General features: G+C 35.4%; 1 protein-coding gene across 1 annotated transcript; it reads right to left on the bottom strand.

Annotated features, from left to right (window-relative positions):
- Positions 1-1,322: 1,322 nt before the first annotated feature.
- Positions 1,323-14,664, bottom strand: LOC121855454 (ubiquitin-conjugating enzyme E2 J2-like). Its single transcript, XM_042350386.1, has 5 exons — positions 14,551-14,664; positions 10,132-10,266; positions 7,948-8,182; positions 7,376-7,504; positions 1,323-4,148 (listed from the first exon to the last, which is right to left on the bottom strand). Exons 2-5 carry the CDS (start codon positions 10,245-10,247, stop codon positions 3,918-3,920), a joined length of 711 nt encoding a protein of 236 aa, XP_042206320.1. The 5' UTR covers positions 10,248-10,266; positions 14,551-14,664; the 3' UTR covers positions 1,323-3,917.
- Between the last annotated feature and the right edge of the window lie 230 nt (positions 14,665-14,894).

Below are 14,894 nucleotides of genomic sequence, written 5' to 3'. Positions count from 1 at the left end.
TGGTGGCCATGAGGCAGCACGTGGGTAAGTGAACTGCAGAGGATGGCAAAGCAGTTTTTGCACATATACTTTTACTTTTATCCTCTTCACCACTGTTCAGCTCGTTAGCCGCTTGGGCGATCGGTCACGTCTCAGTTACGCACTGTTGGCAAGTACTGGGCATGCACCGGCTCCTGAATGTACCTGAACCTGCTCTAGTGTTGGTCAAGTCTGGTCTTGAAAGAGCTCACACTCGGTGCCGTCACAACACTGTCTGGTAGATTGTTCCAAGAGTTCACAACTCTCATTCCGAAAAAGTTTGTCCTCACAGTTTTGGCCATCTTGGATTTGGCAAGTGAAGAGTGATATGCACTTCCCCAGTATTACATTCCATGTTAGCAAGATTAACCTAATGATAACTATTGTTAACGTGGATTTTACCTGACGTAGATTAATCAAGGATGTTAAAATCTAATAATTGTTAATGCAGAATATCATAAAATAATGATTGGGGGATACCTGTACAACTTAATTTTTTCATAGACAACTTAGAAAATTATCAAGATTCTGCTTAATATTAACACAAGTAGAAAATAATCAATAAAAACCTTAAATTTATCCAAAATTCCAACAATCTTGTCAGAAATTTTATGTGCTGTCATTTATCACAATACTGTATTAACTTCAAGTGTATATCTGTCAAGTTCTATTTCCATTAGCTAAACAGTTTGCAGTACTGGTATGGGAGACAAACATGGAATACAGTACAGGTATACAGAAATAACAGAGCTGTTAAATGGTCACAGGAATGGCAACACTAGTTTGGGATGTATGTAGTAAAAGAAAATAAAGCTGGAGTAGTTTCAGGAAAGGTAGTTGGAATGTGTTGTATGGCTGAATAGAAAGGGATTAAATTTTTTTTAGTTTAAGTATATCATAGGCTTTCTGGGTCATTCCATAAGAACTAGATCCATCATATTCCTTTTCTACTTGGTGATTAAAACAATAAGATTGAAATAGTTATCCAATTGCTTCACCTTAGTCAATAATAGTGTTGATATAAACTCTCTACTGTGAGAATTAAATATATGATACTTTATGTAATCTATCTCTGACTAAACCTTGGCCAAACTAACTAAATCTTCTGTAAACTACCCTAATCTAACCTTGTTTTACCTGACAATCTAAACTTAACCTATGGTAACCAAACCCCATTAGAATGAAGATACAGGTAATCATTTGATATGCAGATATTTGAGCAGTACTGTACATTTAATAGGTAGAATACAATAGATCTGAAGAATCACATATCAGACTCTAAGGAAAGTAATGAAACAAAAATATGTGAGTCACAAGATATGACAAAATTTAATTGAAAAATGTACAAAAGACTCCAGTGTATATTAAGTTGGTCAAACCTTCATCTTCAAGCAGTAGAATGGTTATTGGATACTGTACAAACAAGATTAATTTCTTCAATGATGTTCGGATAAGGGACATACCATAGTAAGGAAGGAAGAATAAAGTTAGGAACATTTTATAAAGGGAATGGTTTATATATTAAATTTGTTGTACTGAAAATACTAAGAGCTGCTGCATGTGCAAGAGTGAAAGAAAATAGATAAAACAAATATATTTTACAAGTGTCAAAATTAAAACACTGTACATTTATCAGACCAGGTGCAGGGTTATGATGTGGATATAATGATGGAAGGTTAGAAAATGGAAATGAGGATATAAGACGGGGGATCAATAGGAAGCTGTGTGTGTGCGCTGAGGTGCTGCTACTGGGGTACTGAGAGACATCTTGCTTCAGCCACTCTGTTGTATACCAGAAAGAAGTCATACAAGATAAAGGCAGATCAAATATATCATAATAATCCATTTTCAAAGCCTTAAAAATTAGTCTACCTCTCCAACTATATCTTACAGCCATTTATTTGCTATACCACATAGTGGATAATGCAAAGCTTCAACCACAATCATGATAATGGAAAGCTTCAACCACAATCATTATCAATGAAAATTTCTGCTAATTCTGCCTTACCATTGACTCATGTGAACACAAAATTAAAACTCGGTAAGAACTCTACTATCTGCACAAATTAAGCTAATTACTAAATTCTGCCAACATTTGGCATTCTTAACAGCTGTCATAATTCACAGAAGTTTATTGGATGCTGGCTTCTAAGTGAGGCCTGCTGCCACATCAGGGAACTCACTACATTTTTTTTCCTTTCAGTATTTAGTACAATCAAATTATTCCATGTAAAGACTAGCCATCAGATCAATTTGGAATAAAGATAAGCATAGATAGTCAGAATAGTGGATGAGGGAAGTTGTATTTTCTGAATCCAATTGGGAAGGGCTGCTATTCATGACCAGACACTAGACCTGAAGGTGTTACAGGGTCATGGACCTAGTGTTGGGTATAATGACAAGAGATAAACAGATGAACTGGCAAATGTGTGTGTTTTATAGTGGGGGGGGGGGGGGGTAGACTCAACTCGCATGAACTTTGTGAATTTTAAATGGCAACAAATTAATTCAAATGAAATAAATTAAGGTGCCGAATGATTGTCGGACCACAGTCAAATTGCTACTAGTGTCTGTAAGTGTTTGTAATGTGTATGTAATATATACATGTCAATATGCTTTGATAACCAAACAACCTCAGTCTGTTCCTGATAGTCACATGAATCCAAGACAAGAGAGTTGTGCACACATAAAAGATTCTTTTTATACTGTAGTGAAGACAGTCATCACAAAGAGGACACATTCACCTCCCATGACCCATAACAAATGCATCATCTTAATACTAATCACACAAACCTTTCCACATAAGAGATAATATACAATATGCTACTTTCTTAAAACCAAAAAAAAGATGTACATAAATTCTTTTCAAAATTATTAAGCAAGGATCAAAATATTACCTCATGTGAGTCTTTATATTCAGATATCCTTGGTTTCATCCCAACAGGCAATTAAACTAGTCAGACTCTACTGTAAAACTTTATACCTGTAATTTCACTAACGCCATAAAAAATACAGATCTGTATGCGGGTGTAGTTTTGCACAATTAAATTTTGTTGCACGAGTCATTATAACATGCAATGAATGTAGTACAAAAATACAATAGAATACAAGATGTAGTCCCCCACTGCTTGTAACTCACTGCATTGGACTGTAGTTTACATAGTCATTTCTATTCTATGTATGGAATGAATTTTTCTCCCCATTCTAAAACTCTCAAATTTAACTAACACTTCCATAAATTTTTTGATAGAAAGTAATACAGTTGTTATAGTTATTATCATCATCCCAAAGTCAACAAAACATAGATACAGAATATTTACCTAGGAGTTCAAGAAAAGTAACCAGATGTAGGAACTAAATATAACTTTTTAAATTTTCACTGGGAGATGATATATGTCAATCATATGTTGTACTAGATATCAAAGACAGGAAAAATATGTACTGTACTGTATATGTATGCAGTATTAGGATATTTATATACAATTTCTGTTTTACTCGTTATAAAGTACTGTACAACACTCTTGTAAAAAAAAAAAAATTAAATACCGGTATGTCTTTGTTAATGGAAAAAATATAATGGCCATACTGTATTTCCTTTAATTAATAAACTCAAAGATAAATTTATCCTGACAGGGGTAAGGAAATTATACCAAAACAGATAACCAGAAAGTAAATTAAATTAAACCCTGACTACAAGCTTAAAATAACTTGTGAGTGATGGTGAGGATTTGTATAAACAGAAATATATGACTTTTCAAAGCATTTAATTTAATCTAATATAGTTGGGATACTGAATATCAGTCTTCCCTATGTGTAGTCTTGATAATTTCTTTAGTATTTTCCAAAATATAATTGAATTCTAAAACATCATATTAGCCACTGCAGAAATATAATTCACATTATCCTTCTTCTTCGCTTAGAGTCGACACAACATATGTCACCGTCCACGCAAATAAGGCAAAGCCAACAACAACAAGAAGGTTCGTCAGAGCGGACATCTGACTAGCATCGAGGTTTTGGTTTGCACTATCATTGCTTGTCTGACCTCTGTCGCTTTGATTCCCTGACTCTGCAGCCTTCGCTCTCTCTGCCAGCTCCTGTTCGCGCTGAGTCAATTTATTCTGGATCACCTGTAGTAAACATATGTAAGGAAGAAATAGATTTTCAGATTCCAGATGTTCCATTCAGATATAACCTTACAAGTTAAAGATTTTGATACAGGAATTCCCACAAGGTGATAGTATTAAGGACTTGGTACCTTACACTACACTTGATTAGAAATAAATCAATATGGAAGTTTAAAAGAAGAATGGTTGAAGGAGCTGTGGAAAAATAAATCTTATTGTCAGTCAAACTCTGGAAAACAATTTGATATTGGCAGTTACAGTACAGTATAAATATTAAAGTTGCAGTAACTAAAAAAAAGACAACTGATGACAGAAAACACCTGCTGTAATGGTCACAGTTGTACCGATATTATATTAGCACCCACACTTATATTATGTTTCATTATCCATAAAACATTCTGTTTACTTGAGGTATCCATTAAAACCTTTCTCTCTAAACAGTATCAGAGAGAAGTGACATTCTTTCATGACAGCTGTGTTTATATTAAAGGGTCCAAAGAGAATATTCAAAACCCTGTATAACCATGTATGCGTAGTATTTATTTATACCAACAGATAATTGGAGCCTTCAAGATTATGTGAGTATATGTTGAATGCCTTAATTGTCTGTAATTACTATGTAACGTGAGCAAGTATAAACCCCCACTGAATCAGCCTGGAATGTGAGCAAGTATGAACCCCCATTGAATCAGCTTGGAATGTTTTGCTTCTGTACTCTGATGTGATTTCTTTGAATTGAGATTGAATTACATTTATGTTTTGTGAACATCAGAGAATATCATGAATACCTTCAATAGTATGAAATATAGTGCATGAGGAAGTTCTAAAACCCATTAATCAGGGAGAATGTTCAACTTTTTCTTAACTGTTAGTAATCTGACACCTAAAAAATTTGAAACACGATATCCACTTAGTGTATTTTGTGAGTTTGTTGGGGACCAGTGAGAGCTCAGACATGGATCAGATTATAAAATTTAGATTTAAGAAAACAATGTGAACCTGCCCCACTACACAGCCACTGGGATAGGATAGCCTAATAACTGCCGATGGCCATCCTGACCTATAGCAGGAAAAGGCTTGTGCATGAGAAGGAAAAATACAATTGCTATGTAAATAGTGTATGGACAGAATGAATATGAAGAGACTGAGAAATAAAAATGTTCTCATCCTGTTTTTCGTTTCATGTACAGTTGACCACAGGAATACATATACACACTGTAGCTGTAAGGTCCAAAAATGGTCTGGTAACGTTGAAACTGCGCATTCAGACGCATGATAAAACTCAGCTCCCCCACCTGTTATCTCTAACTATTTTCTGTTTCCTCTTCTTTATTCTTCTATTTACTCCTCTTCCTTCCTTTACTAATCCAAACATCAGTAAAAAAAAGTAAGGTAAGAGAAAAAGTGAGGGAGGAGGAGGGAGCTGTACGATAACTCCAATCCCATTCGGCAACAAGTTTACTACCATCGGATACAATATATTACTTGTAATATAAACACAAGACACTAGTAAAACATTCACAATAAATGTATTTATAACATATATGTAGGAATAAAACAAATTACAGGTCATTTTGTAATTTTGTCTGTTCTGTTCAAGACAGTGTTACCAGATATTTTGTCTCAAATACGAACAGTAGGTGTATACTGTACTTATTCTTGTGGCTGACTGTACATATGTGAATGATCTCAACTACCATAGGAATCTCTCTCTCTCTTCCTATACATTTGCATTTCTTTATGGTGACCGCAGAAGGAACATATCTAATGTGTTTTCAATTAAATTTCAATACAGAAATTAATTAGAAATATATTTAGGCACTGCTTTAGAATATCTTACACTATGCTGAAAAACACAACACTACCAGAGGCATAACAAGTGTTTGAGGAATACATAGTTTTCACTAAATATAAAGGAAGACAGACCAGAGTATTTGAAGAGGCAATGGCTTACATAGAGTAAATCATTAAATAAACAGGTAAAACTACATCAACTCTGAGGGATGAAATAAATAATGTTGAAAATAAATCAAATTTGAGCTACTCATTTTTCTATTATCAGATGGCCCAGACATCAGCCGAGTCAGTTAATTTGCCAGTATGTACAGGTATCCCTCATTTAACGTTCATTCACTTAGCGATATAAAATTTATAACGCCTTTTCTTGTTTAACGAATGGTCAAAATTCAGTTAAGTGGTGTGTGACTCATTGGAAAAACTCAAGAGGCAAGTTGGAAAAACTGAGGGCTCTGTGCTTCAAGTGCAAATCATTACAATACTCTAATGTGGCTTAGAAATAAAGAAAATTAAATGTAATAAAAAATGATAAAATAAGAAAAATGAAGAGCAAGGGTGTGTATGAGTGGGAAGTGAATGTTTGTATTGAGGCAGTGAGCTGTAACTGCAGCCAGCCTTACTCTCTCTCCCCCCTATGCGACGTCACGGCAGTCACACACGTCTCTTGAACTCTCTCATGTGTATACTGTACCAGTAAATGTGAGGAATGAATAAATAAAAGCAATAATAATAAATAAAAGAAAAAATACTGCATTCCCATTTGGCAATCATTTCACTACACAGGAGACAGAGAACAGCTGAGAACCTCACGCCTCACCCTCCTCCTCTTTCCTTTCCCCAGATCTGTGTACCAACTCCCATGCACATAAGAAATGTTTATTTCTTTATGCTTTTTACTTTATGATAATTATTTCTTTTATTGCACATTCTGTGTGAATGATTGTGTGTGCATGTAACAATAAAAAACAAATAAATAAATAAAAGTTTAAGTAATCTACCCAAAATTACAAGTTGAAAAATAACCATAACATAGTTGACAGCCTCACCCACTCTTGAGTTCTACTGGGTGGTAAGTCGGCAACAGTTACAATCCAATGCCTCCAAGAGCCCACGCATACGATCACTTGCCACTCATACACACCAATGCTCTAATTTTTTTAATATATTTTCTTTATTTCTAAGCCACATTACAATATTGTAATGATTTTCCTACAACTTTTATAGTTTCATTACATGTAACAATGGCAACATGCCATCTCCATGGATATTATTCCTGGTTATTCTTTGTTTAGCAGGAACACATCACCATCGCTAAATGGGGGATACTTGAAGTTGATTGAAAATGAAGCCTGTGGATTTCTCGTGTCAAAGCCAAGATACAATAACATGACTGCAATTTGTATCACTGTACCGAACAAGAAAATGTGACGTACCTCCATAGTGTCAGGAAATAATTCAGCGAAGACCTTGTCCTTAAGGTTGAAACTCAGACTCTGCTGAGCTAACTGTCTTTTCTCATAATCACTTGTTTCAATGCTACCAACTGTTGGAGATTTTTCTACCTGTTTAAAGAAATAAACTACTATACCGTATATGATAATCAGTAAACATTCTTCTATTTAAATGTGCATCTGTATTCCATGGTTATGACATACTGTACAGTAATACTATAAGAATTTTCCTTTCTACAGCAATGTGGAAGTAACAAGATATTTTTAAAAATTATTTACTTCTTTACTTTCAAATATGTAAACTACAATCCAAACATTAATCACAAGTGTGAATTCTGTAATACTCTATAATAGCCTGTTATACATTTTTATAAGACTCTGAACTAGTGAAGTTTTCATCAAGAATTCATAAAAAAATCATATTATCATAATGGTAAACAGGAGAAACACATGATAGCTTTCACCATAGGCAATGAAACTCCTTGAGATACAACACCAAACTTTAAACACAAACATTAATAGTTCCAGGAAGTCACTACAGCACTAAGACTCACCATGAATGATAAAAGCCCTGTGAGTATCGTCGCAACAGACCAGGCAGGATTCCATGTGTCTGGGTGAAAATCTGAGATGGAGAGGCAGAGGCGTGTGTTGGTCTTGAAGCGTCCTGATGGGGTGATCATATAGATGCTTGGAGGACGGAAGGGGTACTCCATGGGGAACACCAACTTGCCATGGTAATACCCACCTTCATAAGGACTCTGTTCTGGACCCTCGACTACATAATGCCTGTGGGGATTTTCCTTCAGTAAAACTATAAAAGGAGTGCAAAGTGAGGAATATTATTGAAGGAACTATCAAAGTTCAAGAATGTGCACAATGTGGAGGTCCTAACAAAGGGTTGAGAAAACCTTTGTTAGAGGATTGGCGACTATGAGCTAAAGCTAAAGGCACAACTACACTTGTTAATGCAGTCTCTGTACAAAGGAGGCCTCAAGAGGGAAATAAACTAACAAGGCTTTGGTCTGAGTTTCATATACAGTACCCTGTACTAGTAAGCGCTGCACAATCACATGAGAATCACATATTAAGGTCACAAAAACAGATTCAACTAGAACGCCAACATTCCTAAAATGCAAGAGTGTGTCTGTCCTAGCTATTAGTAACAGAATATAGAAACAAATCAAGCTCTACAAACTAACCTGAAAAATATGACCATACTGTAATGCTTACATAACCAGCCCTCTATATTATCTATTATAGTACAGTACTTAGTTCCTTTAACTATAACTTTTATCACCTATTTGTTGCAAAATTTTATTACCATTTATTTACCCCTTACAAAACATATTTAGCAGTAATTTATGAGTACCTGTACTGTACTTTGAAATATTTGTTTCCATTTTTTATTTACTAATCTCACTGAAATTATATGTGAGCCTGCTGATTCATGTTCCAGGAACATAAGCTGAATTCCTGTAAAAAATCTAATCCTACTTCTTCATGGAGGAAAGGTGCACATGACATTGTATAGTCACAATCTAAATTTTCTTTAACCCCCTGGCTGGAAGGAGGGCAAAGCCAAGGTTGAAGAAAGGCCAGATGAATGGACATACAGTACACCATTTGTGCTATCTTTATATATTAATACAATATTCATGAAACAATTGCAGCCCTACCAACATACCGTATCGTGTCAATGTTTGTAATCATATTTCATACCTGTAATCAAGTGTTTTGCCCGAGTGACTGTGTTGAGGTGCTGGTGGGTGAGCCCGACCTTCATCATGCCTCATCACCAAACTACCGAATGAGTGTACTGTATGTTTGTTCACCTGGCTTTTCTTCAACCTTGGCTTTGCCTTACCTCCAGCCAGGGGAGGTAAAGAAACTTTAAACTGTGACTATACCTTGCTAATGTGACATATACTCTAGTTAAGCTTACCAAGTAAAGCTTGGAACACTTGCAGGTTAACCCAGGACATGAACCATCCACCTGGTCCCACATCTCACAAACTGATTTAAATTGGTTAAGTTTGGGCATGTACAGTCCAGTTGGCTCTCAGGTCAAATTTTCCCCACAAGAGATTTTCATCCAGCCTACGGATGTGGCAAGGTAAACTGGTAAAGCCATTGATTACCCAAAATTAATTCTTGCAGTTGGTATCAAATACAGTAGCATGATTATAAAAGTGGGCAATGAAACATGGGCTGTTAAAGAGGATGAGAAATGTAGGCTTAAAAGAGCTGAAATGAGAATGATGAAAGGAATGTCAAAAGCTGCATTGAGCAACAGGAAACCCTGTTCATAGCTAAGATTGCAGCTAGTAACTGAGAGTATTGACAGTTTTGTGTAGAGGTAGGCTTAGATGGTATGGTATGGGCATGTGGAAAGAAAGTTGACTAGCTGGTTCAAGGGATGTATGAGTTTGAATGTGGAGGGAAGTGTGAAAAATGGCCATAAAATTGTGATGACGATGATGACTGAAAGTCAGAATGACTCCCGATTTTTTACCCTTCCTGTGGGACTATCAAAATATTTGTGCATTCTAGATATTGATCCAAGAAACAGGACACTGAAACCAAAATTCCAAATTTTTTGTTGTTTATGAAATTAAGCTGTTTAAAATTCATGTAATAAGTTTACAAAACTTGAAAAAATAAAAATACAAGAAGTTCAGTCTATCAGAAACAGAAAGGTAACATACAACTACAGTCTACAGTAACTGTGAACTTACCACTCAAGAATGTTGGATGGTAGGGGCTCAGCCATGACATAAGGCACAGGGTCACGCTTGATGCGCATGTAGTCAGCCCGAAGGCGCGCTGAAGCTGTGCCCGAGTGCTTTGGCATAACTCCCAAAATCCAAATTCTGCAAAATAAAAATATGGCTTTTTCAAGTACTGTATCATTATCTAATGACTATAAATTGAAGAAATTAAGTTCTGTACTGTTTGTACAGCTGTCTGCACATGAACGTACCACAGCCTGGGAGGCTGAGGGCACAGGTACAATATGTGGCAACACAGCACCGTAGTCGTGGAAGTGAAGCTGGAGTACCCAGTGTGACAGTTCCCCATAGTTCAATCGTAGTGCTTGGTCGTGGCTATACAACAATGCTGTACTGTATAACATAAACAAATACGTAAAGTATTCTTGTGATAAGTGTTCTTCAGCATTGATGTGTGGTTATGCAAACAAGGAAATTTCATTGTTTCAAGCCCATTCATTCAGCCCTGACTATGGTGCTGCTTTCCCACATCTTGTGCCTGAGCCCTCACATTCTCCCAGGATGCGGTTCATTCATGTGGAAGCAACTGTACATTACAGGCTGCCATATTCAAATACTGTACCTGTACTCAGCTGTAATACTGCATATGAAGCCTAATTAATAAAACTAAATTTTATAATAAGGCATCACAATATAAAGTACTTATGAACATTGTTACTATCATGGATAATAGATTGATGAAAAAAAATTAAATAGTAATGTACAGTATAATGAAACTAAAGGAACCAGACCAGCAAATTTCAATAAGGTATATGATGAACACAAACAGTGAAAGATAAGCAAAAATGGTCTTTCATAAAGGTCATCTTTGAAGAACCATAACATACACACTGAACATGACACAACTAACACTTGACCAGAAACAACCAATATAAAGCTACCCAGGAAACAAAACTTAACCCAACCTACCTAACCTAGCCTAACAATCATCTAATATAATTTACTGAAGTTAGTTTAAGAAGATTATATAAGTTTCAATTTTGTATCTGTACTGTACTAATATTTGGCACGACTAACCATGTTTACAAGAAATGCTGTACTGGCTTAAAACAACATATTCTCTTTATAAGCTGTAGTCAGGGCCACCAAAATATTTCTATGACCTACCAGTATACAGTACAGTATATTATGGTATTTAAATGAACTTGATCCTGAGTGAAATATAGCCATGACTAATGGTACTCAGTACAGTATTTCACTTCAGATACAATCAGGTGTTCAGATATTGTTTTCAGTAATAATCAAAGAGAGTATCACATGTTAATTTGAAGAAATTTTTATAGAAGATAATTTATAAATGCTTTTTACCTCATAAAAAATCCATAAAGTTAAGAGGATTTACTACTTCCATGTTATTATTTTTATTCATTTTATCCTGGACATTAATCTAAATCAGCCTGCTACATCCAATGAAGCCTCCATATAATGGACTCCTCTCTCCATATAATCCATTAATGGAGGATTTCACTTCTAATGGACTTTCATCTCTATATAGTTTGTTAAATAATGTTTCACATCCAAGCTGTTCTAACAAACCCTCGATATAACAGACTTTCCACTCCATGTACTGTACCTGTAGTCGGTTAAAAAGAAATTTCACTGTACTGCTACATTACATGAATCATTGGATATTAGATGAACTAACTTACTGACCTAACCTACATATTTTAATTTAAGTAGATTAGTTAAGACTAGGTAGGTTAGACTATGTTGGTTTAGTCTGTCTCCAATGAATCAGATAATGTAGAAACAGCTGATAAGTTATTCCTCTGGAAGCATTGGTGTGTATGAAACACTGTTTGAGAAAAAATTGCCTCAATAATATTACAAAAACTTTGCAAATCTTCATCATTTATGGAAATTGTCAAAATACCGTACAGTATTACCAAATTTACTAAGAAAGCAATCATGTACATAAAATGTTCTAGTTGGTTGTATCTGTGGAATAGTATTAAACAAAGTGCTTATCATTACAAACATCAAAGATGGCAAAGCTGGGAGGTAGCATGTTGAAGTGTTCATGATGGAAAAATCATAAAATAATACAGTGTCACACAAATTGCAAATCTTTATCACTTTATGGGATTTTCATGGAGTAAGAAAGCATTTCTAGGCATTTTTTGTAAGGCATTTTAAGATGCACGGAATAGTTAATGAGTTAGCTTTCCCGGACTGTCATTAACAAATATGACATTTGTACCGCGTCTTGGAAATAACTGTTGTACTACACAGTCTTCAGACAACATTAAAATTAGAACTGTTATTTGGACACAATACGGAAAGAAATAGTGAAGAAAATATATAGAAAAATATGGAAAGAAAGACATAAAGGGAAAAAGAGTCAATCAATCAACAATAACCATGGCGGCTTGATCCATTTATATACAGAAAGGAGCTCCACTGTATGTTCTCTCATCTCGCGGCTACATTGTGTTGTTTACAGGTGTTTGCATATAATATACACACAATACAACGAATTTCAGGTTCATTATGTCTTAATTTTTGCACTTACCGGTACAGTACTGTAATAAACTTTTCACCCTTATTTAAAGTATCTTATGAGTAATGATATTAAACTTTCAATCATATTTGAGTAATTATCAATATTGTTACACCAAAGTCACCAGCGGCTAACGAAATCGGACAGCGCCCACTTAAAAATGGGCGGAGCCAAAACAGGTTTCAACTAGGCGCAATCCTTTTCAATTTATTCAATCCATACGCTTTGTTTTAGATCCTATTCAATATACTCCCGTATATAGAATTATTTTTATTATTATATCACAGTTTTTTATTACCTTACATGCCCTCAACTCTTCAATATTAATCAAAATATTCTCCGTAAGCGGACATGAGCCTCGTATTTTCAGTAGGAGAAATCGCCGATTGGCTGTTAGCTGTTTGAGCTGCTTGGGCGCTACACAAAGCTAACGCCTGATCGAGGTGTTAGCTTTTCCCTCTGAATGTGTCATGCGCACAATTCAAAAGCAGCGTCTGCGTATACAGAATAGCTAACGCGTTAGCTATTCCGTGGATCAAAAACGCCTTATATTTTACAGAAAAATTTCTTCAATTTCCTGGTTAATGTGTGGTACAGTACTGGGTCAATTTATGATAGTAGCCAGGTTTTGATTTTTCCTTAAAAAATACATTTTTCCTCTGGTTCTTGTTGTGATTCAAATGAACCTGACCTTCGTTTCTGGTGCTAACGGCCCTAACCTAACCAAACCCAACCTAACCTAACCGAAACCTGGCTACTATCCTAAATTGACCCAGTACTGTCTTCCAGTATTACCTTGTGTTCATTTACAGTACAAAAAGAGGTAGATGCCTTCATTGCCCAAGTACTGTACAGTAAATCAAAAGTCATAGTCAATGGGAAATCTTGCCTTGACAATAATATAATGTACAGTACTAACATTAGCTGGAAATGTTTGTGTGTGTATGGAAAAGATGCTGGGAAGTACTTATGTATATTGCTAAACTAATATTAAAAAAAGCTGCAAATCCTTGTCCTTTTAGGGGATATTAACATAGGAACTTAATACATTACCCATGAGTAAGAAACGGAAGCATTAATATTTAGGCAGTGGCTATTTTGCCACGACCGGCTAAGTTCCTTCTAACGCTATTTTACCATGACTGCGCTGATTAACTAATCGTCCATTACCAGCGAATGCCAGAACGATATGTGACCGTGACTGGCAGCATTTGGAATTTATTTCACCGTAAGTCGATCGTTGTGTAGCTATTAACATATCTAACCAAAAAAAGTTGTTTGATTTTGTTCAGTTTTTCCACAGATGTTCTTATCATTATAAAAGAGGTGACAGTTACTAGAACCTAATAGAACCTGACCTAACCTAACCTTACCTTTCTAGCCGGGGAGCTGACCCCACATCATATTAGATAGAAAGTACTTATCCAATCAGAGTGCACTGATGGTAAAATAGCATTAGTAGGAACTTAGCCGGTCATGGCACATAAATAGTTGAAGCGCAAACCAAAATCCTTGAGGTTAACGACCCAATCAGTGGCAAAGAGGATAAAGGAAAGAAATAAGTTTTCTTCTAGAGATTTTTGTTAGGTACAGTACAGTAAATGGTTAACTTAAACTTCTCTCATTTACTATTACATTAAATTCTTCTAAGAGAAAAGTTTTAGCATATATTTCACGGCCATCAATTGATAAATAAGCTTATCTTACTAAGCTTGACTTTTAGCTAACAGTTCTATACTATCCCACTGTTATATTTCACCTGATACTTTACTTTTATCCTCTTCGCCAAAATTTATGACCTTCATTATCTAAAGTCATTTCCTCCCAATTCATACCTTCCATAATAACTATTTAAACGTGAATACCTTAAATTGTATTAAATATTCATTGTGCTGAAGGAATTGGAGTTAAATGCTGATGTATTTGGTTGATCAGCTGACGGTCAGGCAGGGACGTCAGCTGCTCCCAGGCGACTGACACCTCACTCACACAATCTCCATAATTCTCAAATATTTACCCTAAAATCTCATAACCATAAACTATTATATTATATTCAATGTATATTTAAGTCATATATTATTGTTTTAAGTGTATATTAATTAACCCTAAGGAGTGTTTTAGTGAATAACGCTCCTAGTAGTTCATTCGTCCATTGTTTATGGTGTAAGATGAGGCCAACAGACACCCGCCAAATTTAAATACCTTCTCC

Source organism: Homarus americanus, unplaced genomic scaffold, assembly GCF_018991925.1.
Source record: "Homarus americanus isolate GMGI-L3 unplaced genomic scaffold, GMGI_Hamer_2.0 scaffold48406, whole genome shotgun sequence".
NCBI classification, from domain to species: domain Eukaryota; kingdom Metazoa; phylum Arthropoda; class Malacostraca; order Decapoda; family Nephropidae; genus Homarus; species Homarus americanus.
Note: the sequence above shows the minus strand (reverse complement) of the source record. Positions and strands in the feature narration are given on the sequence as shown.

Bases quoted from the DNA above. Each gene is read 5' to 3' on its own strand.
- LOC121855454 (XM_042350386.1), bottom strand. From the start codon at position 10,247: ATGCCAAAGCACTCGGGCACAGCTTCAGCGCGCCTTCGGGCTGACTAC. The intron at 7,505-7,947 runs GTGAGTCTTAGT...TTCTTTAAACAG, and splicing joins CAGGGCTTTTATCATTCATG to GTAGAAAAATCTCCAACAGT. The intron at 4,149-7,375 runs GTACGTCACATT...TGTTTACTACAG, and splicing joins TATTTCCTGACACTATGGAG to GTGATCCAGAATAAATTGAC.